General features: G+C 44.8%; 1 protein-coding gene across 1 annotated transcript; it reads right to left on the bottom strand.

The window, feature by feature from the left end:
- Positions 1-4,533: 4,533 nt before the first annotated feature.
- LOC144100085 (uncharacterized) lies at positions 4,534-21,273 on the bottom strand. The gene is made up of 7 exons (XM_077633127.1): positions 21,085-21,273; positions 19,785-19,812; positions 17,304-17,353; positions 13,272-13,311; positions 8,658-8,713; positions 7,547-7,625; positions 4,534-4,678 (listed from the first exon to the last, which is right to left on the bottom strand). Exons 1-7 carry the CDS (start codon positions 21,128-21,130, stop codon positions 4,666-4,668), a joined length of 312 nt encoding a protein of 103 aa, XP_077489253.1. The 5' UTR covers positions 21,131-21,273; the 3' UTR covers positions 4,534-4,665.
- Positions 21,274-22,127: the final 854 nt, after the last annotated feature.

Below are 22,127 nucleotides of genomic sequence, written 5' to 3'. Positions count from 1 at the left end.
CACTAACACTCACTGACTCACTCACTCACACTCACTCATTAACACTCACTAACAATCACTCACACTCATTAACACTCACTCACACACTCAAACTAACTCACTCACTCGCTCACTAACACTCACTGACTCACTCACTCACACTCACTCATTAACACTCACTAACAATCACTCACACTCACTCACTCACTGACCTCCGCAACCTCACCATTGCTTCGTCTTTCTCCCGTCAACTTCCAAACATCAAAAGCGAGCAGCGGAATGATGAAGTTACGTATTATCTCAAACAAAATTTTGCGGGCCAGCAGTCTAAAAACAGATAATTTCGACGCATTAGCGCAACCCAGTTGACTGAACTGTGTTTACACATGAGGAGACCTGCATGCTCTAGGCTCTAGCCACTTGTAGCAATACCATAATACGGGGATGCGAGGAAGTTACAGTTAACATTATACAAAAAACACGTGTCCCGTAAACTATTGATCGCGATAGCATATTTTTTTAGTTATTTGAAGCCCTCTCGAAAGGATTCAAAAACGTCTTGTAGGAAAAAGAAGAATCTGTGTGAATAATTTGCAACAGACATACAAGGGGAAGCGGGAAAATGAAATTTGGGGTAAAAGAGAGAGAGGGTCATAGGCGATCGCAATATTCTAGGAAGCCACGCAGCACCGTGGCAGTAGTTTTTTCTGTGGACGTGACGAGACACCCGTAAGGATGAATATAGCTGGGGTAAACTTTCTAAAAAGTTTATAGAAGATGACGAAAGATCCATTCTAGAAATCCGAACACTGGAGAATCAGAAAGAAAGGGTCAGCATGTCCGGATCATAAACTCCGAGGACCATACATCACGAGCCAAAGTCTAAGCCGCTATACGAGTGCCTGCGCTGTAGACCAACTCACAAGCGTGCCCCGCCAACGCTCACAGAATTTATACTTGCTGGAAATTTGGACCTTTCGCGAGCACGTGCTCGAAACGTCAATGGGGAAGCAGCTTCTTACGGCATTGAATTGAGCTAACCGAGAACCCCTAGCGAACCGATTAAAAAATAAGTATTTTGTGCTTTATAGTCTTCTCCTCCCCAACATAGGGAGTCCCTGCCTCGGAATTACTGGACACATTCTCAGCCGTCCGCCCTGACACCAACATCAACCTGAATGTGGGCTGTGCCGTCAAACAATTCTCGTGTAAGAAAACAAGAAATGCCAGTGAACTTTCTTCAAAACCGATGCATGCATAATTAACTACGTTATCGTGGGCACCGCTTTCCTACTGTATCCATATGTTAACTACAGGGCACAGCTAACAAAAAATTGTTCTGAAATTCGTGATCGCCAACTTCTGATATGCACGGCAACAGGGAACGTTCTCAACTCCATGCAGAGGAACAAAGGAGCTACAAAGAAGGTTTCACAACTTTCCTGATATATCGAAAGGCAACCAACACTTCCTTTGCCCTCCTCAGTGAAGATCAAAAGACGAGTGAATACTATAATGCCAGCTTCACACCGAGTACGAAGGGCGTTGTACGGTACAGGGTCAAGATCGAGCTACAACGCATGACAGAAACATTTCTTAGTTCCTGAGAAGTACAAAGCTTCACACATTCCTAGCAGTTTTGCCAAGTTCGCTGAAATACGTTTTTCCAGCTAACCCTCATCGATATCGTCAACGGAAAAGTTAAATGTTGCGGCAGAAGCAAGTCTAAATTAACTGATTATACGTTTCCCGCCTACCAACTGCAAAACCCTATCGCTACGCAGCAACGGAAATCGGAAAAACGCAGTTTTAGTTAATGTTCTCACTGAGTCTTGAATATACACCCTCAAGGCAAACACTGCAGGTCCCTAAATGAGAAGCCGATTTCTTCCGCGAGCAAAAACTGCACGGCATCTTGACTGAAAGCTCTCCAAATGGCTACGATATGAATTAACTGAGATTTTCCCCAGCATTTTTCAGGGTATCCGGCAAATCTTTCTTTGGGGCATCAATCAAATTCTCGCGCAAGTTCAGGAAGAGGAATCAATCCGCCTGGAACATGTCGCGTCATAAGGAACGACTTAGTATAACTAGCAAATTTCTTGTTTAATTTGTCTAAGTTTCGTCAAGAAATGCGGAATATGGTGTTGCGCATTTGACATCACCACAGTAACCTCTTTTCTTATCACGCAATCGATCATGTTATATTTTCATCTAACCTTAGGCTCCCGTAACCTTAGGCTCCATCGCCTATGTTGCAGCAACTGTGTCTCAGATGTAAACAAAAACAGTTACACGTATACAATCGATTGGGTTGATCTGTGCCTAAGTCCCTCCCACCCCACCTAAAACGTAACAGACTGTACCTCACAAATATTTGAATCCTAATGCATTGTGAGGGTTGCATGTATTGTTCGATGCAAATGAATTCTTAATCACTAGATTTAATCAAAGCCCGAAATTACGGGCACACTACTTCGGACTTCGGCGCTATTTAACTGGTATGCTCACTGTAGACATAGCCATGTTTTTAGCCCCGATGCCTGGCAATTTTCGACCCCCCTTTCTGTAACGAACTGTACCTTATCATCCCCGGCATGACTACGCCCACTGCAGAACAGGTACCTTTCCTATATACCTTCTGTTAACCAGGTCCTGTACAGCTTTGGCCACCTTTGCTCTGCAACCTTCCTAATCTCATCCGCCCACGTCACTCTCTGCTACCCGACTTAACTCACACAGTTACCATAACGAATAACCGGTTTTATTGCCTTCGCATTGTATGCCCTGCCCATGTTCATTTATTCTTGATTTCAACTAGGATATTAACTCGCGTTTCTTCCCTGATTAAATATGTTGCCGTCTTGTCCTTATATGCTATTCTTACCATTCTTCTTTTCCATAGCAAGCTGCACTGCCCTGAACCTGACTGCAAGCCGTTTCGCCCCATAGTTACGGCTGTATACCTTCTTCTTCACGGATGCTGATTATCTGCTATATATGAGCCTGCAGTACCTGCCAGATCGAGTGCTACCTACATTTAGTTATTTCTCGCTCGTATTCCGGGTCAGTGGTTACTACCTACCCTAAGTAAGCATATTCCTGACAACTTCCTAACCCCATTGCTTTCGTAAACTTTTGTGCTTTTCCGATACTATGCAACTTTACTTTCAACCTGTAAATATTAATTTCTAGTCCCACTATTCTCGTTTTCCTGTTTAGGTCGCCAGTCATGTTTTGCAAACCATAAAGAACTACTGCACATTTAATGGCGTATTTGCCCCAAGATGTCTGTTACAATTGCTTTGCAACTGTGCCCGAAATATTCGCGCCTCGGTGTTGAAAAGTTCTGTGGCCTGTGGGTTGTGCCCTGTCTGCGTGTAACGCGCCGAAGGACATTCGAAGCGAAGGAGTGTTGTCATGTGACATGTTCTAACATGTTGTACTTGTGGGTTCACTATGCGTGCCGGCGTATCACTTGATGCTTCATCACTGACACCTCGAGCACCACGTCACTCATACGGTCTCAGTAGCTTTCATAAGTGCACGTTAACTGCGGAGGCCCCATCTGTGGAATAGTCAGTAGTATACGCCTAATGCTTGACAGACTAAAGTTTGTGTGGTTGCTGCTATGTAAAACACTAAATTTCCTTAGGATTCGTGAACAAGTCAAGCGCTTATAGTAACGACCAATAAAGAAGCAATAAATATTGGGGCTCTCGTCTATGTACCTTGAAGCCATCCCACGTCTCTGTTCGCGACCTGTCTTCAAGAACTGGCAAAACATAGCTTCGGAAATGTCATGCGTACTAGTCCTCAAATAAGTTTTGTTCATCAACTCGTTGCTAATTGAGCCAAAAATTTAAAAGCCTAGTCACAAGGTCTTATTGCCGCCACAATCAACAGCGCGTAATTCGGTTCAATTTATAACGTTATTGCCTGCAACCAAGTCGACATTTCGTACATCTGTGAGCCCCCGGACCCTTTGTATTAGAAACAAATGTACTTGGGCCTCCAATAAGCAAATATGTTTTTTTTTCCCGATAATACGTCTGAAACGGGATAATTGACTTCCGAAACAAGGACGGGACCTAGTGCGAACGCTACTCAAATGTGCGGCTCTTCGCAATACTTTTTAGTATCTTAAGATATCATACTGTCTTCCTTACAACCTGCTTATGACTGCGCCCTTGGTGAAAAAACAGCGCACAAGCAGACACAGACAGAAAGAAGGGGACAAGCGCTCAGATTGCACAGACCTTGCACGGCAAGATTGCACAGACCTTCCCGCCCTGGCCGCTACACTGATATCACATAGCGGTTGCATGATCTGATATTAAATGCAGCATTCTCAGAATTTGTTTGTCATAGCTGAGTTATTAGCAGCAACAAAGAAGGAAATAAAGGCCCTCCTTAAGGTGCGGAAAATGCTAGCCAGGCTATGATCGTGACATGCTAGTCCAGCCCACATCGATGAAGGATGATGGTGGGTGCCCACAAATACGCACTGAGGGGTGTAAGTATAGGCACGAGGGTTGTCGCAAGCTGTCGCCATTTTCGTGTAAGAGAGTTTATTATGAGTTCGGTCTCGGAAGGTTTATTGGGTTTCCCGCAGAGCACAGAGCACAGTGTCGGTCCATTACACAAACTGTTCTTCGCAAGCCGCAGCGCCACAGCTCCCACGATTCACCCAAATACACTGAAAAAAAGCACAGGTGCAGCTTATTTCTGTGTGAGAAAAAAAGAAAAGCGGGGGATAACAAAGCATGTACAACGTCCTTTTCCGTTGACTGAACGGTCTGGTGCTTGTGCTTACGTCGCTCGGAAGTCTTCTGAAGTTAATAGCTTCTATGAATCAACATCCTGGTTGTGAGCACGCCAAATATATCATACGCTCGCCGCCTGGTGACGCTGAGGTACACCACAGCAAAGCCCTTTGTGTTCTGCACCGCTAGCTGCCGCCTCATTACGATGAGTTCAGCAGATTCGCACGACTTCCTTTTGTCGCAGTTTTCAAAACTTAGCAGCGGCGATTTCTTAATGATGAAGGGTTGACATATCTATTTTATTTCTCAGTAGGATCTAGAAACAAGCTATGAAGCATGGAATGATACTTTAATTAATTTAATTCCTGATAGCGTAACAAAGGGCAGACCACAACTCCATGGACGAACTGCACGCATCCCGCAAGCCCAGAAGACAAGGCTCAGCGAAAAGTCCATCACCTCCACATACCTCACCCGCCGGTCATCTTCCTACATACGGCAAGCGCCAACCTCTTTCTCATGCTTGCCACCTGTACAAACACCACGTCTTCGAACTGCACAGGCAGCACAGGCTGTTGTGTGTGTAGTACCTGCCCCGATATTGCACATATGCACAACACTCCCACTCACTCGGTATCTAGTCAGCAGCTACTTCTGCCGCTGCTTCTTTCACCCTCCCCCCCCCCCACCTTCTCCCCACGGTTCCCGCGAAAGCTTGGCAGTTCAACCTATGGAACTGCGCCCACAACTATTGCCGCCCTTGATGACCAACTACACCCGTACACTAGGCAACTGCCATACCCACTTGAACTGCATCCTCGGTCCGTATACCTAATTCCATCGATATGATTGTTGATCCTACTATTACTAACATTGAAAAAATCTGATCATCAAACACTGATACTCCGTCCATCAATAAGATCGACTTTTAAGTTATGAAAAATCTAACAAATTCTTTTTTTTCAATTAAGCGAAAACATGAGATGAGCATTATGGTAAAGATTATATTAGCAGCCCTCTTGAATAAATCCACGTAGTCATTGGATGAACGGACACCAAGAAAGTAACTTAAACGCCGCACTTAAATACCGCTCTTGGAAATTTAAGTGTGTATGTCAATGTGGAGGAGCTGACGGGTCTTGATTCATAATATTTTTTAAACTCTAAGATTGCTGTTTAGGAGCATTGTAGTTTGCGAAGCATAGTAGCTAACAATGGCCGAGAAATATGCATTTCTTAACTCAGTCCCTCTGGAATGCCTTGGTCATGAGAGGAAATAAACAAATGTTGACTACTAATAATCGTAAATGTAACCTTCTATTACGCATGAAAGGTAAGGGACAAGTAATGACATAGCGGTACCAGCGAAGTAGAGTGGTAGAAAAGGGGTCCTATGATGGGACCTGGTGGTACTGTTAAGCAGCGAGAAGTTTATCCGCAAGTGGCAAGAGCACATGTCCCTGCACGGGGCACAGCGATCACGAGAGTAATCACGAAGCGTCATTGCTAGCCCGCATGCGGCGCTTATCTATACATTTGTTTTTTTTTTCTTGAGGACCATGGCCAGAGTCCCCACACATCAAAGACTTTGTAGGATAATGGCGAACCATACCGTGGTACCTGCCGCGGCGGTGTCCTGATCATCACATATTGTCGTTTGACGTACAGCTTTTGTCAAAAGTTTAGAGCCCACGAGGTTTCACTTTTTTGCCACGTCATTTGGTTCGCTATGCATCCACAGCTTTTCATACATCTTGAAGACACGAGGAACACAGGTCCTCACCGTTCAGAGGCTATGACTTCCACGGATGCTTGAAGAGCCGCACTACGCACATTAGCCGTAAAGCCCCTTTAGGTGCGTGCTTCTGTGGGGCCTACACTCTAAACAGTAATAAGGCTATATGTGAGTAAAAAAAAAAAGGGGGGGGGGAGCTCTCCTCTAGCGCACTCTCTCCTAGCGTGCAGGGCATGCTGTCTAAGTACCCAGGAAAGTTTCCATCACTAAAAATACGGAAGGCTTACTCTTTGTAACGGAAGAATATACCTAGCTGAAATAATACTAACTTGGAGCAGTTAGTAAAGAAAGCAGCCTTTTAAACGCAGCGCAGGAGGTTACCAAATAGAGGTGATTGAAACCTCGGATAGAATCTTCGTAACTCCTAGAGCCTCGCATGTTATGAAGAGAGAATCTGTTTCCGTTGCCATCCGTAAGTGCATTGCATTTTTAGTTATGGAAATTTACCCCAAGGCGTGTGCAGTATACCCTGCACCTAAAAGGGGGTGCGCTATAGTACAGATTACTTCCAATTTACTGACATATAGGCGGCGTTTGGAGTGTAACCCCTCGAAATTTCTTGACGCCGTATGTCCGTCTTAGCGAATAAGCCAGCTAATAGTCATCATCATCAGCATCGTCAACCTGACCACACCCACTGCAGGACTGCGGCCTCTCCCATATCCTCATAGTCTAACGTAAGTTAAAGCGGCTGTTTTGATCACGAGCGGCTTTAGGAAAGAAACTGGAAACGCATTACATCACATTACGCATAAAACTTCAAGAATTTCCCATAAATCTTCCACTGGTTTTCAGAAGGCGTCATTATGAAATGAAATCGTCAGAAGCCCCAGAAAAAAATTCAGCCCTACAAGAATATAAAACCGAGGATGAACGAAAAAAAAAACGGGCGGGAGATAAGCACGTATGAACGACTCCCATAAAAACCAAGCGTTAAATATGCAAGAGACACAGACTGACAAACTGAGCTTGGTAACCGCTTAGAAAAATTGTACGAGCAGCCTACGGAGAACGGGGTTCCACGTCGCCATCCATGCCTGGCAATCCTCCGTTGCTGTGGGCTGGCATGGGGCCTAGTGCGTTATCTGCACCACAGAAACAGAGAAAAGGACAATAGACGTGAGGCTTACGAACGAAGGACTGTTATAAACTCAATGAGGCCAGAGGATACAAATTACTACGACGTATTTAGCATTGACCTACTGCTTGTCTGAGTTTATGCTTAGGCCCAACTTCTGCCATATCTAAAGAAGTAACATTACGGGAAACAAGAGAGCAACGTTGTATCAAGTATAGCGCAACGAAAAAAAACTATGCCTTAAGGCTGGGACGCAATAGCGTTAATGAGTCTTCTTACGACAACATCCCTTCACAGACAAGAATACTGTTCTTTAATTAAGTTCGTTTTTATTTTATTCTTTTTATTTTTTATCAATACACAACGCACACGAACTCCCTTTGACCAAGTCGAACAAACGTTCCTCAGTGGTTAAGGTTTAGCAGTTCGAGTCCCGCCTCGGTCATTTTTCTTTTCAGTGCGATTCCTACTCTTTCTTCAGAGGCACTATAAGTAATGGCGGTGGAATGCCGTCGCGACCCTGTATAACAGTGAAGGAATCCTGTAGTAACGTCATCACTGCTGTACTGTGTGATTGTTGTGAGGTGTTTGAATTACCCGCGCGATATCATATGGTTGTGACGTCACAACCCTCTATACCAATCCCGATGTCCTCAAAATGCCAATGCCAACGGGGCCATTAACGCTATCGCATTAAAAATAGACGCTGTCATATTTCGCTTCTTCTTACGATTATTTGCTCTTTGTTGGGTTGCAAAACTGGCGCGGATAGACAATAAGGTCGAACAAACCTTTGCATCCAAAGTCAATAAGGAACTTTTCTTTTATTGGCGTTGAACACGCAAGAAAATTTCGGACTAAAGCACGTTGCTACTCGCTCAAACTGCGATTTTCCCTCACGATACGGGCATTCTTCGGTCATACGGCCCTTCATATTTCGCAATTCTCGAAGTTTTATTCTCAGATGCCCCGTCGTGTGAGGTATATTTAATGGACTTTGCTACTGGTGCACAGAATATATCATTAAGGAGTGACTTACGGAAACTTGGTTGTACCGGCATATTCATGCGTGGTGAGGGTCCGGGATTGGACATCCTGAAAGTTTTCGATTAGGACACGTAAGTCATGATCGCTATTCGCGTAATGAAGTCAGTGAAATAGGAAGTAGCAGAATTGCGGCCAAATTTATACGGCATCTAGAATATAATTTTGCGTTTACGGAGTTCAGGCTATGCGATGAGGTTTTCATGGTGATATTGTTATCATCAGCGTCAGCATCACAGAAGCAAGAAGGAAAGCGACCTCCTCGTCCGCTGACACCTTTACTGGCTGACTGAGAAAGCGCGCATATGTATTTTCCGTAACTCAATTTTTGAAGCATCTAAAAGTCAACTAATGCTAGAAGATAAGCGGACTGATTGCTTGCCCAAAACTGCATAAAGAACAGCATGCTTATTTCCTGCCGAACATAAGTTAATTCGACCAGGTCGATCTACGTGGTATATGCGCGGTTTTCCAGCAGTAGAGAAGCTCTAGTGCCAGTAATGTGAAGTTCGATGGCAGTGGGTAATTAAATTAATAATAATTGGTTTTTTGGGGAAATGAAATGGCGCAGTATCTGTCTCATATACCGTTGGACACCTGAACCGCGCCGTATGGGAAGGGTAAAGGAGGGAATGAAAGAAGAAAGGAAGAGAGAGGTGCCGTAGTGGAGGGCTTCGGAATAATTTCGACCACCTGGGGATCTTTAACGTGCACTGACATCGCACAGCACACGGGCGCCTTAGCGTTTTTCCTCCATAAAAACGCAGCCACCGCGGTCGGATTCCAACCCGGGAACTCCGGATCAGTAGTCGAGCGCCCTAACCACTGAGCCACCGTGGCGGGTGCAGTGGGTACGAAAGAGTATTTTTTTTATTTTGGTTTATGCGCAACCTTAGCAACCGAAAAATGTACCTGTAAAGATTTCAGACGTCTTTTTAGCCACAGTTAATGCAATACCTCATGGTAATCACAGAGGCTTTTGAATACACTCGGGATATAAAATTGACGTTTTTCTGCTGAGACCTTTTGAGTTCATTGCTGCTGTAGCCCATGAACAACAGTAGCGTGCGCCTATCATGTCGCAGAAAAAAAAAGATGATGTCGTGTAAGGTGCTGCCTTTCTTCAGCTCGCTGTGCAATCGAGACGGTCTCCGTCAGTTCTCACAAGAAGTTTCACGCATTTCTTTGATTTGGCTCGATTTTGGGCCGCTTCAGGACCTACCGAGCTCTCAAATTCTGGTCGGGGTGTGAGCGAGTGCAAGACGACTGACTTCGGGATCTCTATGCTGACTGTAGTAGGTTCATAAGTTTGAGAAAGTGTACCCTAAGCTGGTGGAAATCATGTAAACATCAGTTGTTGACTTACACTGCGTCATTGTTTATGAGAAGCAGTTACATGGCTATTTTTCTAACGAAAGTAGGTGAGCGCAAACGAATGAGCAACCACGGAGAGGGGACAACCGCAAGCGTTATACTAAAACCCTGCGCCAACTAGCCCAAATCGAAGTTCAGCGGAAGTTACATGGTTATTGATGAAGAACAGTACGGCCGAAATTTAGATGTCTCCGGTTTCTTAAATAGAAAATGCGTCTAGAGCGCCCTTTTGACTGCTTTTTAGGGCAACTATGGCGTGTGCAGGGTTCTTTTGGCGGTAAACGTATGAAGACAAGACTGCACACCTTCTGCTTACTTCTGATACTATCGTAAGGTAATATTTTGTTTCGCTTCAAACACTGTTCCTCTGATTTTTGCTTCGACACCTAATGAGATCAGAGGCAGCATGTTACGTCACGTCTCTGTCGAGGCAAGGGCACAAGAGTTAACGGAGTGAGAATGTATCTCGAATCAAGGTCAAAGATGGTTGCCGTCGAATTCATTCATGGGCTCCAATTTTTTCTTGCACGGATAATGCTTGTTCCATGGGTCGACCTAAATCGAATTCGCAAGTTCCACTAGCCATATTTGGGACGACCAACTAAGAAAACTTACTGCCCCTAGTATACCACATGAAAAAAGAGGGCGTTGACCGCGTGCGTGGCGCGTTTTGACACCAGCTCATTCTAATGGAAAATACTTGGGACTTGGCTCGAGGCTTGGAAGTTCCTAAACTTAGTTATAGCGTTACTTTTCTTTCAAGCACCACGTGTCTTGACTAATGATTCATATTTATAAAGCTGGTGATGTGCTTTTATGCATTCGTGCCTCCATTCCATCTCCATCCCCACCCATAATACCCCTCGTTATTTAACTGCAGCAGCAGTACCGGTGGCCCTTCACAAAAATGTCGGAGTTGTGTGTGAGTGAAGACACGGTGAATTAAGTCTTGGCTTTCTACAAGCCCAACGGCCAGCAACTTCAACATCCCACCCCCTAGCTGCGGAGCTTCCCGTGAACCCACCACCGCTACCGACCCATCTCCCCACCCCACCTCAACACTCCAGAAACATTCTGTGTTGAAAGTTGAATACCTTTTAGAGCTACACATACGGGGACAAGACAAGCACTAAAAAGCATTCCGCCTTGAAAACATCAACCAAGTAGCCCTCAAACAAACGTTGCTGAAAACATTGGCGTAGGGCAAAAGCATTCATTGGATTAGAAGCATCGAAGTAATCATCGAGGGCCGATCCAGCAGCTGTCGCTGCTTTCTCGCATCACGTTTCTTGATCGTCCCGTAATTTTTCTCTCTTCCTCTTCCCCGGGAATCAAAGAGGTCGACCTTTCGTCAAAGAAGTCGACCTCTCATCGAAGAGGTCGACCTTTCTCCGTTTCTTTACAAAAACTTATCCATCTCTTATCCATCGAACCCTAGTCGTTCGGGCGGACAGCCGAGCGCCATAACCACTCAGCCACCGCGGCGGCCTATCATGGGAGTACCTCGGTGAAGTACCTCTCATGAGCGTCTTTCTGAGACTCCGCTCCTGGCATAAAGAAATCTACCCAACCTTTGACAATAAGATTGCGTAAAATTTTCATAAAAATTCTTGATCCACTGAGGAATAGTGCCCGTAGCTGCTCTCTCCTTCGTTAGAAGTTCAAACAAAGTTATGTTTGATATTTTTTCCTTTCAGACATGGCTCGCGAGTATTCAATATTAGCGGCAGTTCGTGCTTTGAGGTAACAAAGCTACTCTGAGCGTCATTCTTTTCTGAATTCTGAAACATGCTGTTGTAGTGAAGAGAGGGAGAGAATGCTGGCTTAAAAAAACAGAGATTTAAGTCGACGTGTGAATAGCGCTGTCATGCTAATCTGTGTCCGGTAGAGGATTTCGGAAACACTGTAGCGAGAGGAGGGTGAAGAAAAAACCTAAATAAAAAAAACAATGTGTGGTAATTGGATTGAGGTCATCGATGACGAGTGCAAGAAGGTTTTGTTGCCCTATGGAAGGCGCAGAAAAGCATTGAAAGCATCATGAAAATAATCAGTGAATTACGAATCAGGAATGCCCAAGAGGCCTTTAGATATCTTAAGGTTTCAGTTTGAGCATGTTTCCTTCTGGGTACAAGCTATGGTATGTGTCTGCGGCAAAAAAAAAATTTACTAACCGTAATCAAAGTAAAACATCCAAGCATGCTTGCACCAAGACAGCTACTTTTTTTTACGGGGTAAAAAGCACTGCATGTCACCACTTAGCAAGAAAATATCAACTAAATCGAAAAAAACGTTATTTCGTTCCGGCTTCTCTTCACATCGCCATAATTTTTTTCGTCCCCGCCATTTGTTACCTTCCGCGAAGTTTTTGCTTTCAATATTCTTAAGCTGAATATTCAGCGTACTGCCGTCTTGCCATCGAGCATCCTTGCGCGTCTGGTATTCGCACAGTGAAGCACAATGATATAACTTCGTGGTGAAGAGCTAACCTTAAGGAACGTCGTTAGGCGAGTTGGTAACAACATTACGCAGGATTACAGAGCAAAACAACGGAACAGAAGAGAACAGGCACACACGAGAGCTGACTTGAAAGTTAATGGACCTTCAGCTGAATTGAGAGCACTCTTCCATATTCTTACGAGATTATAGGCATGTTTCATGAAGTGTTGGGTACATGACAGTTGAGATATAAATTAGCGAAGGTACGAAATGCGTTCAAAGCTGGTATCAAATTTCATAGATGTATACAAATTCAATTACAAAGTCTTTTAAAAATTTTTCAGGTTTCCATAACCATCACCGAAATGTAATCGACATCAACGCAATGACGCAATGAAGGGATGAACATAATCACATCTGCTGCCTGTTGCATACGTCCGTATTGAAAGGAAAAAACAGTTTCCAAATTAGACGTAACTATTGTCTCCCATCAAGTTGTTAGCGCTGTTCTGGCACCAGCATACGATACATATGTGATTCAAAGTGGTTAAACAGCATTTTTGAGCTCAGATCACGCAACAGGCAATACCGAACCCTGGTCATATGAAAAATGAGGGCATAAAGAAAACAATTTACAGCATGTTCTGGAATTTTTCGTTAAACTCTGACTATACCAACGGGTTCACAACAGGGGCAAGGAGAATTTTGTGTTCCCATGCTCTTCTTAGCGAAGGCTGCGCTTGGTTTTGCATGGACCGGTGCTGTCAGTAGCGTTAACGAGTCTATGTTTGAAACTTACCCGAAGGGCGACCCGCCATTGAAGCCAGTGTCGTGGGTGCCTGAAAGTAGACTTTGTATGCATAAGATGGCAACAATAATGTAAAGAGATTGTGAAGTACTTAATAGTAGGTTACAACGCCTAACTTTGGAATGCGAGCAGGTTCACAGTAAGAGTAAATTGCTGATTTCTTACACTATCGTAAGGGTCATGTCGCCACTTTGTCAGTAAAGTCCAAGTTAAATTATTGCTGTATGTCTTGTCTTCCTACCAAACAAGGTTAAAATTGCTCATCAAAATTCGTTAGCCACACTTTGATCTTACAAAAGAGTAGGACGTGCTCGTTTCTGTAAGCACATTTTAGAGTAATTTTATAAATAGCGTAGCAACAGGCACCATTTTATCATTTACCCGCTATAATTAAAGAGCAACTTAAAGTTAGTTAAATCAATTAAATCTTGAAAATGGCTGAATGGTCGAAGTTGTTCTTTTGTTTCTATACAAAAAGCTTTGCAAGACACAAAAATAGGCATCAAGAATGGTGCAGTTGTCCGTGCGAAGAAGGAATTAATGCTGCTAGCATGCTCTTTTTTTTTTTTGTCGCCCTACATCAAAAACTTCGACAATTCCCAGACAACCGAGTAGGCAGGGGGCGCCTCTAAGGACATACACTTCCTGCTTTTTCTTTCTTTCTTTCTGTATTGTTCGAGCCTTCCTTGAAAAAGCGTGCACTCTTATTATCGCGATCACTTGATTTTGTTTTCTTGGGCTTTAACGTCCCAAAGCAACTCAAGCTATGGACTATAGTGGTCGTTTATAAGCAACAGCTTATAAATCTCTAATAGAAAAAGTACTAGTATCGTCCTCATTATTACGCCAGATTCTTTTCTACCCCATTCCACATGTATTTGATCTACCATAGATTTTATTGATTTGCTTCCCGATAGCCACTCAATTCCTTCTTCGGGGTAGAGGCGCGGAGGGAGAAAAACCAGCCCGCCTCCTGTCTTGAAGGCGCGGGGTTAGATCCCAGGCGCCGCCCGATACCCACCGGGTAGTCAGTGGGCATAACTTTTTCCTAGCCAGACGTTCTATTCCTCTAGGGTGAAATGCAAGGAAATGCGGGTCTTTGCCCCAATTCCGAAGAAAAAACGCTGTCTCAACGGCGTTTATTTGCCAAGATGTCCAAGCTCTAAATCATCCAAATTATTAATCATCACCATGATAGTCATCATTTTCTTCTTCCTTGGCAAAATAATCGCTACCCTTGAAAAAACAGTCGTGAAATAAACATAAATGTGATCCAAACTGCTTAGGATGGAGGTAAGTTCAGAAACAGAGATGCTTTCAACAGACACATCACGTTGAAATAGACAAATACTCGTGTTGAGGTGCCGTCAGTGACCTAAAAGCGCGCTCTCTCCTAGGAAAACGGGTCCAAAGCCTGCCTGCAATGACGCTCATCCCACATCTGTGTACCTGGAAATCGAACCGATATATCCCTAGTGAAAACACCCCATGATAAAACACCCCTGTATCCTCCGCCGTCACCAGTCATGACTTTTTCTGTCAAGCCTTGCGTACATACCCAGATATTCCGGACAAAATCATTTTTGAGCGGGAAACCATTTATGAACACATTTTTTTCATGTAATGTAAGCTTTCACTATAACACTCAATATATCCGCAGATCACCCGACGGCAGTCTTCAATTTTTTTTTCTATAACGTTTTTGCTATCGTCAAAAGCGTTCCCCATTGGTTTTCTATGGCAGTCTTAACTGTTCGATGCAACCGATGTAAACACTGTAAAGAGAGATTTTGCTATATATCAGAATAACGCACTATTATCTATAATACTACCGTAAAAGTATCTTAAAATTTTGCAACTTTCAATCTTTTGTCCGAAATTGCTTGACATGAGAGCACCTTAATTCTCACCCATGAGGCGCCTCAGAGAAACCCATTTCCAGTGTTCTTGGACAAAATTTTTTAATATTAGAATATTGCAGGGTACTGGTACGGAAATATTTGGAGATATTAAAACAATGGCCCGTACTTCGAACTCTTAGCAGAATATTTCCTTTAAAGTTTTTCCATCCCTCGCATCAAGTAGTTAAGAATGCCTTAGAAAAGAAAACTAATGAGGAATGGTTTTGACGATAGCAACAAGAAATGCAGGCATGCCGAGGAGAGATGTGAGGATATATTGATCGCTATGGTGAAATCTTAATATATGTGAAAAATTTGCGTTCATAAACTCTTTCGTGTTGAAAAATTCTTTTGTGCAGAATTGCTGGGTACGTTCAACATTTTCTCTCTCCAAGCTCTATAGTTCAGGATGACCCGTTCACCTCAGACTTCGGGGCGGTGCTTAATTTCTTAAGGCACGGTCACCGCAGCGGTGACCTAGTGATCTGAGCATCCGCGTTGCTTGCGCGAGGTGCGGGGTTCGATCCCCAGTGCCCCCGGCTACCCACCGGTGATGCAATTGGTACAAGCTTTCCCCTGGTCTAGTGTTTGGCTTATTTCGGGTGAAATGGATCTTTGACCCTACCTTGAGTAGAAGAAAATACCTTGTACTATGGCGCTCTTTGGCCACAGAGGCTTTTGCGCCATAAAATCTAATCATCATCAACATTAATGGCTGGATCCTCTCGTTCAATATGCCTTTCAACTGGAGGGTGGCCCGAAGGAGGCACCCTAAGGGCGCCCTCCAGGCACCGTCTGGTCCTGTGGGGTGCCCAGAAGGTGGAGGCTTTACACAAGAGAAGCAAGAGGGTTTCGCCGAACGAGGAATATACGACGAACGCAGTAAAAGACTAACGAATGAATTTGATGAAGACGAACGGAAGTATTGAACCCAGCAAAGCACACATAATACGTACACAGCCATTTTTAATGATATGCTGACTTCAGCATTCCCTTTAGTATTTCCGTTTTCAAGTCGATTTAAGCCTATACTTTCGCGCTTTCTGAAATAAAATTGCCATGCGATGGTCAGAGCTCGAATATTCTGTCTTTCTTTCCTCGTGTTCTTCGCGCTGTATTATAAGGGGGGAAAATCTCGAGAAAAAAAAACTAGTCCTTTACACTTGTCATCATGATCACCCGATTGACGTCCACAGAAGGGAGAATGGTTCTTGTGACTCCCTGCAGTTGTCCCTGTCCTTCTCTACTCAGAACACGGACAACTAAGGCGAAGTGTTGGATGGGATAATTAGGGACCGGGATAATTATACACAGCGATAATAGAGTTAAACAAAGATTGTTTCTCGAGCCGAGATCGTTATTCCCCACTCTCTCCAGCTCCACCACTCCCGTACATGTACGACTCAGACTACGACCTAGTAGGTGGCACCAGGCTACCACCTAAATACCGCCCCAACTTCTTCTTCCGTTTAGCTACTGTGCAAGCATCATTCGAATCATGTGCTTCTGCTAACCACTGCTGCTCATTCCGCTTACCTCTGTGCGCTTAGGGCCGGTGCCGCCTAAGAAGCGCCCCAAGTTCTCGCCTGGTTACCACTGGCTACACCTTGGCAAGTAAGCCTCCCTGTGGGCAGGTGAGCAGTGGTGCAGTGGCAAAAGGCAGGTGCCATGGCAAATGTTGCCACCAACGAGACTTAGGTTGCTTGGGTTGGGTTGTGACCCAGGTTGCTCTTCCAGAGTAGCCTCTCACGATTAAATGGGCTGCCGCCTGACACGGTGGGCAGGTTGCCCGCCTCCCGGGCAGGTGAACAGCCAGTTACAAAAACGTCTTCAGGCAAACACATTGAGTAGGTTGGGGCAACCTAAAAGAATGAAAAGTAATAAACCCCTGCACCACAATGCACGCCGCCCAAAGGCGGGAAATGGCCACTATAAGTGCACACTAACAAGGGAGAAAGAATGCTTCGCCAAAATATGTACTACAACGACCTCCGCGGTCAAGCCCACGTGTTTGTGAACCCTAAAGCCGACAATATCATTTACGCTCATCTCTTTCCATGAAAACACGTTTCGTGTTTGTATAAGGCCGTACACAGAGTTGTTTATTAGAAAAACAACTTACCTGGAATTGGCATTGTTCCTAGATTCCGCCTGCTCCTATCACGGCCGTACCTAAAAGTGGAAGAACAAAATGTGGTGTTGGTTGTAGCGAGAGTTTTCCCGGATAATTCATCTAAAATCTACGAAAAAAAGTTATGTTCGATTCATGTAGTTAGGCCAAATGCGAATTAGGTGCGCTAACAGTTTGGTTTTACATTCGATTCCGGTGTTCAGGTCCAGTGTACACGGACGGCAGTTGTTCGGATAGCGATAATAGGTTGATGTTCATATATGAGGAATTGGTCCTTCTCTACATTCATGGGTCCCCGGGAGTCTTCCTATAGCATTCCTGGCGCAGCGATGCAGCGGTCAAGCGATGCACCAGTGCCCTTCTATGGCAGGTGCTGCAATCGGTGGGACTTCGGTTCATTGGGTTGGGTTGAGATCAAGGTTGCTCTTAGCGAGGTGCCTCTTACGATTAATTGAGCTACCGCCTGACACAGTGGGTAGGCTGCTCATGCTAACCTGTCCACTGCTCAGATGGCAGGTGAACAGCCTGCCACAAAACTGTCTTCAGACAAACAAACAGACACACAAACACACAGCGGCTAAATGCCGGAAGTGGCCACCATAAGTGAGTACAAAATTCTACGTGGCCATGAAAAATGCTGCAAAATTCAGTGCCAAAATTCAGCGCCAGCTGGTCGCTTGATCCCGTTTCACAAGGTTATTAGCGATGAATGAGGCGGTTATAACGCGCGCAAAAACGACATGGAATTCTCATTATCTGAGTGCTGGTTTGGTTTGGTTTGGTTTGGTTTATGAAGGTTTAACGTCCCAAAGAAACTCACGCTATGGGAGACGCCGTAGTGAAGGGCGCCGGAAATTTTGACCACCTGAGGTACTTTAATGTGCACTGACATCGCACAGTACACGGGCCTCTAGAATTTCGCCTCCATCGAAATTCGACCACCGCGGTAGTGATCGAACCCGCGTCTTTCGGGCCAGCAGCCGAGTGCCATAACCACTCAGGCACTGCGGCGGCTCTTTATCTGAGTGCGTCACGCAGAACGACCACAGGATGCCGAACGGGTAAGCACTGAATTCGCGCTCAGAAACTCGAGTGGCACTGTCGTGATTCGTCTGTCCCTCAAGTCCTACGGTTTGGAAGACGTTCACTTCCTGTTACCGGCGCCTTAGTCGCTTCTCGTCAACGTGAGCTCACCGTTGCAGTCTTGAAGCGCGCGCAACTCCGGATGTTCACGCAGTCGTCGCTTGCGCTCGCGTTGCCGGCGAAACGTTCGCCGAATGCTTCTTCCTATAACTGCTTCGAGCGACGGAGTGACGGCGTGCTCACGAACCGCACGTCACCAGCCGCGCACGCCGTGACCTCTTTATGTCAGAGTAAATACGGCGGCTAAACTAAGGCCGCCCGGGCCGCCTTCTTCCAACGGCTTGAGTACAGAATTAATTGCACTTCCGCTATAGCACACCAAGCATGACATAGGCTTAGTGTAGGCATAAGCATAGCATAGCAAACATTACGGAACCTGGCAAAGGACTCGCTCAGTCATCGGTCTATCACGTTTGTTATTCAGCTGGACTACCATGCAAGTAAAGATAGTGATGTCTACATCTGTGGGTGCCTGAACGTTAACATCTTAATGGCGTATTGACTTTTCTATCAATGAAAACCTAGCTGTTGCTAACGCAAAGCGACTACGCTGTGATATACAATACCTTTCAATCTCCAAATGTTTATTCCTTGAGGCGACTGGTTTTGGTGATATTCCCTTGCCAAGTTTTTTTTTTTTTCCTCTGAGATAGTATTGTTCGGTCTTTAAGGTATTAGCGGTTGTAGCATAAGAGGTACTGTCCAGGAACTAACTTTTGCGCAGCTTGTGGTCATCTGTTTTTAGCGTACTCATTTAGCACTTACGAAAAAGATTACAATCACTTCTAAAGTGGCGAGCGATCGCAACAGGGGTGAAGTAAACTATCTGTAAGGAAATAAAAAATCATCGGTTTTATTCCTCCTTCGAGATTGGCGGGAGCATGGGGGAGCCAGCAGATAAGGAGACTGTGACCCATTCTATAATTCGCGACATAATGAAACTTTCTCCACAGCACACAAAGGTCTGCCTCTAGTCCAGCAATGTAATTAAATAGGTTGAGCCTTTTTCTCAATATTATAGTCTACTTCCTCACAAGCGAAAGCCTATTTCCGTTAGCTCGAGTGAAGTGCATGTCTGTGATCTTTACAGCCAGTCAAGCAAACCAACACGGAAATGATTAGTTTAGGTTTATGGGGGTTTAACGACCGAAAGCGACTCAGGCTATGAGAGACGCCGCAGTGAAGGGCTCCGGAAATTTCGGCCACCGGAGTTTAGTGTCAGTGAGCAGGTTAGTGTCTTACATTTCAGGAGTTTGTCTCATACTGCTTATGCCACCACTGCTGCTGTGAGACATTTATTTCGAGCTCTAATAAATCGAACATACTTACTGAAGTGCGACTCTGCTTTCGACGACACCTGGCGGAAGGAAAACACGACAAGTGAGACAGGCACTTTGATGACAGCCTTTTTAACATCCTGGCTTACTGTAAAATGGCTACCGTTGTATGTCCCGCGCACGTCTATGCAAATGTTAAACAGCACCGTCTTTCAGGAAAAACTGTAAATGATAAACAGCGTTCTGTTTTGGGTGGCTGGTAATTCATGTTTATAATTTATAGTCCTGCAAAAAGGCACAGAAGCACGGTGTACAAACATTATGCTGCTTTATTTACTGGCAGACAGAGAGGAAGCTGTTTTTAGCTACGCTACTATTTATGTCATTACTACTGTAGAAGATGACATGCTTTTGTGTGTTTATATAAAACTGAGTCAATTGCGAAGGTGCTAATTTCAAGCACAATGTTTAGGTCTGCACGGCACATTTTGTTATTGCAGTTTTGGGGCTTTCTGGCTTGAAAGCACCCGAACTGAAGGATATGAATTCTTGTTCGTAAGAGTTTGTTGGGCGCAAGTCTTTAGACATGATAGATTTGATAAATTTAGATTTGATACCCTTCTACGTCACGACAACATCGCAGACATCGCATACCTGTACAGCCTCGTGTTTCTCAGATTATGCGCACGCGAAAAACTACACCAATATAGTGTGCCTCGTACATATTGCCGCGAATCTTTTCACTGTACAATATACATTTGTGCAATATACTCCTGCGCCCTGCGCTACAAGGCTAATACAATGGAACTCAGCTGGAATTCTTTGTTCGGCCTTGCAGCACATTACATACCAGTCGTTCACACAAGAACTTTAGGCACAGCATCAGTTGCTGATATAAGTATACTTCAGCAAGCACACTTAAAATTTGTTGCGTTGAAAAGGCCGAGCTAAAGCACTAAATAAGTTGTCTGCGTCATAACAAGTACTGGCACCTCTATTACTGCTATTCTAGGAGCGGGACATCCGTAAAATAAGTTCTAAGGGTTCACCGTATTATTTATGAACCTCTAACACTGAACGACAGATTCTCTGTTAAAATTCCTGCCAGTTATTGCATACTAGACGTTCCCGTCAATTCTAATTATTATCATCTTATTATCTCTTATTTTTAGCATCTGGATCCAGGTAGAATGTTTTCCTCTCTTCATATGTCAATTTAGGCAAGGAATTTGCGACAGCAACTTAATACTACGTTTTTGTGCAATATTACACATCAAAGGTAGTTCTGAACGTCAGCCTAAAGTGCCCTTGCTTAGAAGGTAACATAAAAAGCATCAAATTAAGAAACTTACAGCAAACGACAAGCACGAGAAGACCGGTAAGAACATAGGACCTCATCCCGAGTCGTGGAGAGTCTCTGGGCTCGTTGATGTAAACCCAAGCCAGAAACAGCTCAAGACCCAATCTGGGTGACGTTGGAGTACTTATACGAGCCTCAACAAAGTCCCCGGAGCTCTATCTTACGCAGCTGCTTTCGAGCAACTGTGGCGCTAAAAAGCAAGCGCGTGGGGTAAAGTTCAAAGCTTCGCGGCCATCAGAACCAAATCCCACACAACCCCCCCCCCCCCTTCCTATCCTTCTTTCCTTTCCTCCGTGGCATCAACCAGAAGCCTCGGCAAGCTGCAGAAAACGGGTAGTCGGAAAACCAATTGCGAGTCTCGGAAAGCGATCAACACAAGCTTTCGCATTAAGCGTCGAGGCACGACGCGCGAGTGGCGCCCCCGTTTTACGAGAAAGCGAGGTGTCAGCGTGTCGCTTGAACCGCGGCTCAGGATTGGGCTCTTGTTCGTGAACGCAAACACAGGCGCGTTGGGTGCACGCCGACATCCGCACTCGCTTCGAATATTTGTCAGCTCATGTCTGGGGAGTTGAATGGAACTTAATTGCGTTTCGACGAAGCGAGTTTCTTACCAGTTGCGAAATCAGACGCTTGTCAGGGTATGCCGACACCCGAGTAGATTGTTGTGTCGGTGTTAATACGCACGTATGAGCAATTATTTCTGATTGCGAGGGCCGTACGAACATCACCTGCTGCATAATAAACGTCAGCGATTAGAAGTTGACGGGAGTGGGTGTTGACACTAAGCCTTGTCAAAAAAAGGCTGTGAAAGAAACCGCAATGGGCTTTACGCGCACAAGTCGGATTTCAGTCACTCGAGGACTGACAATCCGCCGAGAAGGGGGGGGGGGGGGGGGGGGGGGTATTGGACAAAGAGCCTTTCCCAAGCATTTCACCCCAGAAGAGCCGTGCATCATTCTACATGTGCCCGGCGGCATTACATTATGGTAAAAACAATGTACACTTTCCTAAAAGTCCGTACAATTGTGTAAAGTG

The sequence above is a fragment of the Amblyomma americanum genome, chromosome 8 (genome assembly GCF_052857255.1).
Source record: "Amblyomma americanum isolate KBUSLIRL-KWMA chromosome 8, ASM5285725v1, whole genome shotgun sequence".
Classification (NCBI taxonomy): Eukaryota; Metazoa; Arthropoda; class Arachnida; order Ixodida; family Ixodidae; genus Amblyomma; species Amblyomma americanum.
This window is presented reverse-complemented; position numbering and strand designations above follow the sequence as displayed.

What these genes read in the sequence shown, in the direction of transcription:
- LOC144100085 (XM_077633127.1), bottom strand. Translation starts at nt 21,130, where the DNA reads ATGAGGTCCTATGTTCTTACCGGTCTTCTCGTGCTTGTCGTTTGCT. An exon ending in AATGGCGGGTCGCCCTTCGG is followed by an intron (nt 8,714 to 13,271) that starts GTAAGTTTCAAA and finishes GAAAACTTTCAG; the next exon opens with GATGTCCAATCCCGGACCCT. An exon ending in GCCGGTACAACCAAGTTTCC is followed by an intron (nt 7,626 to 8,657) that starts GTAAGTCACTCC and finishes TCTGTGGTGCAG; the next exon opens with ATAACGCACTAGGCCCCATG.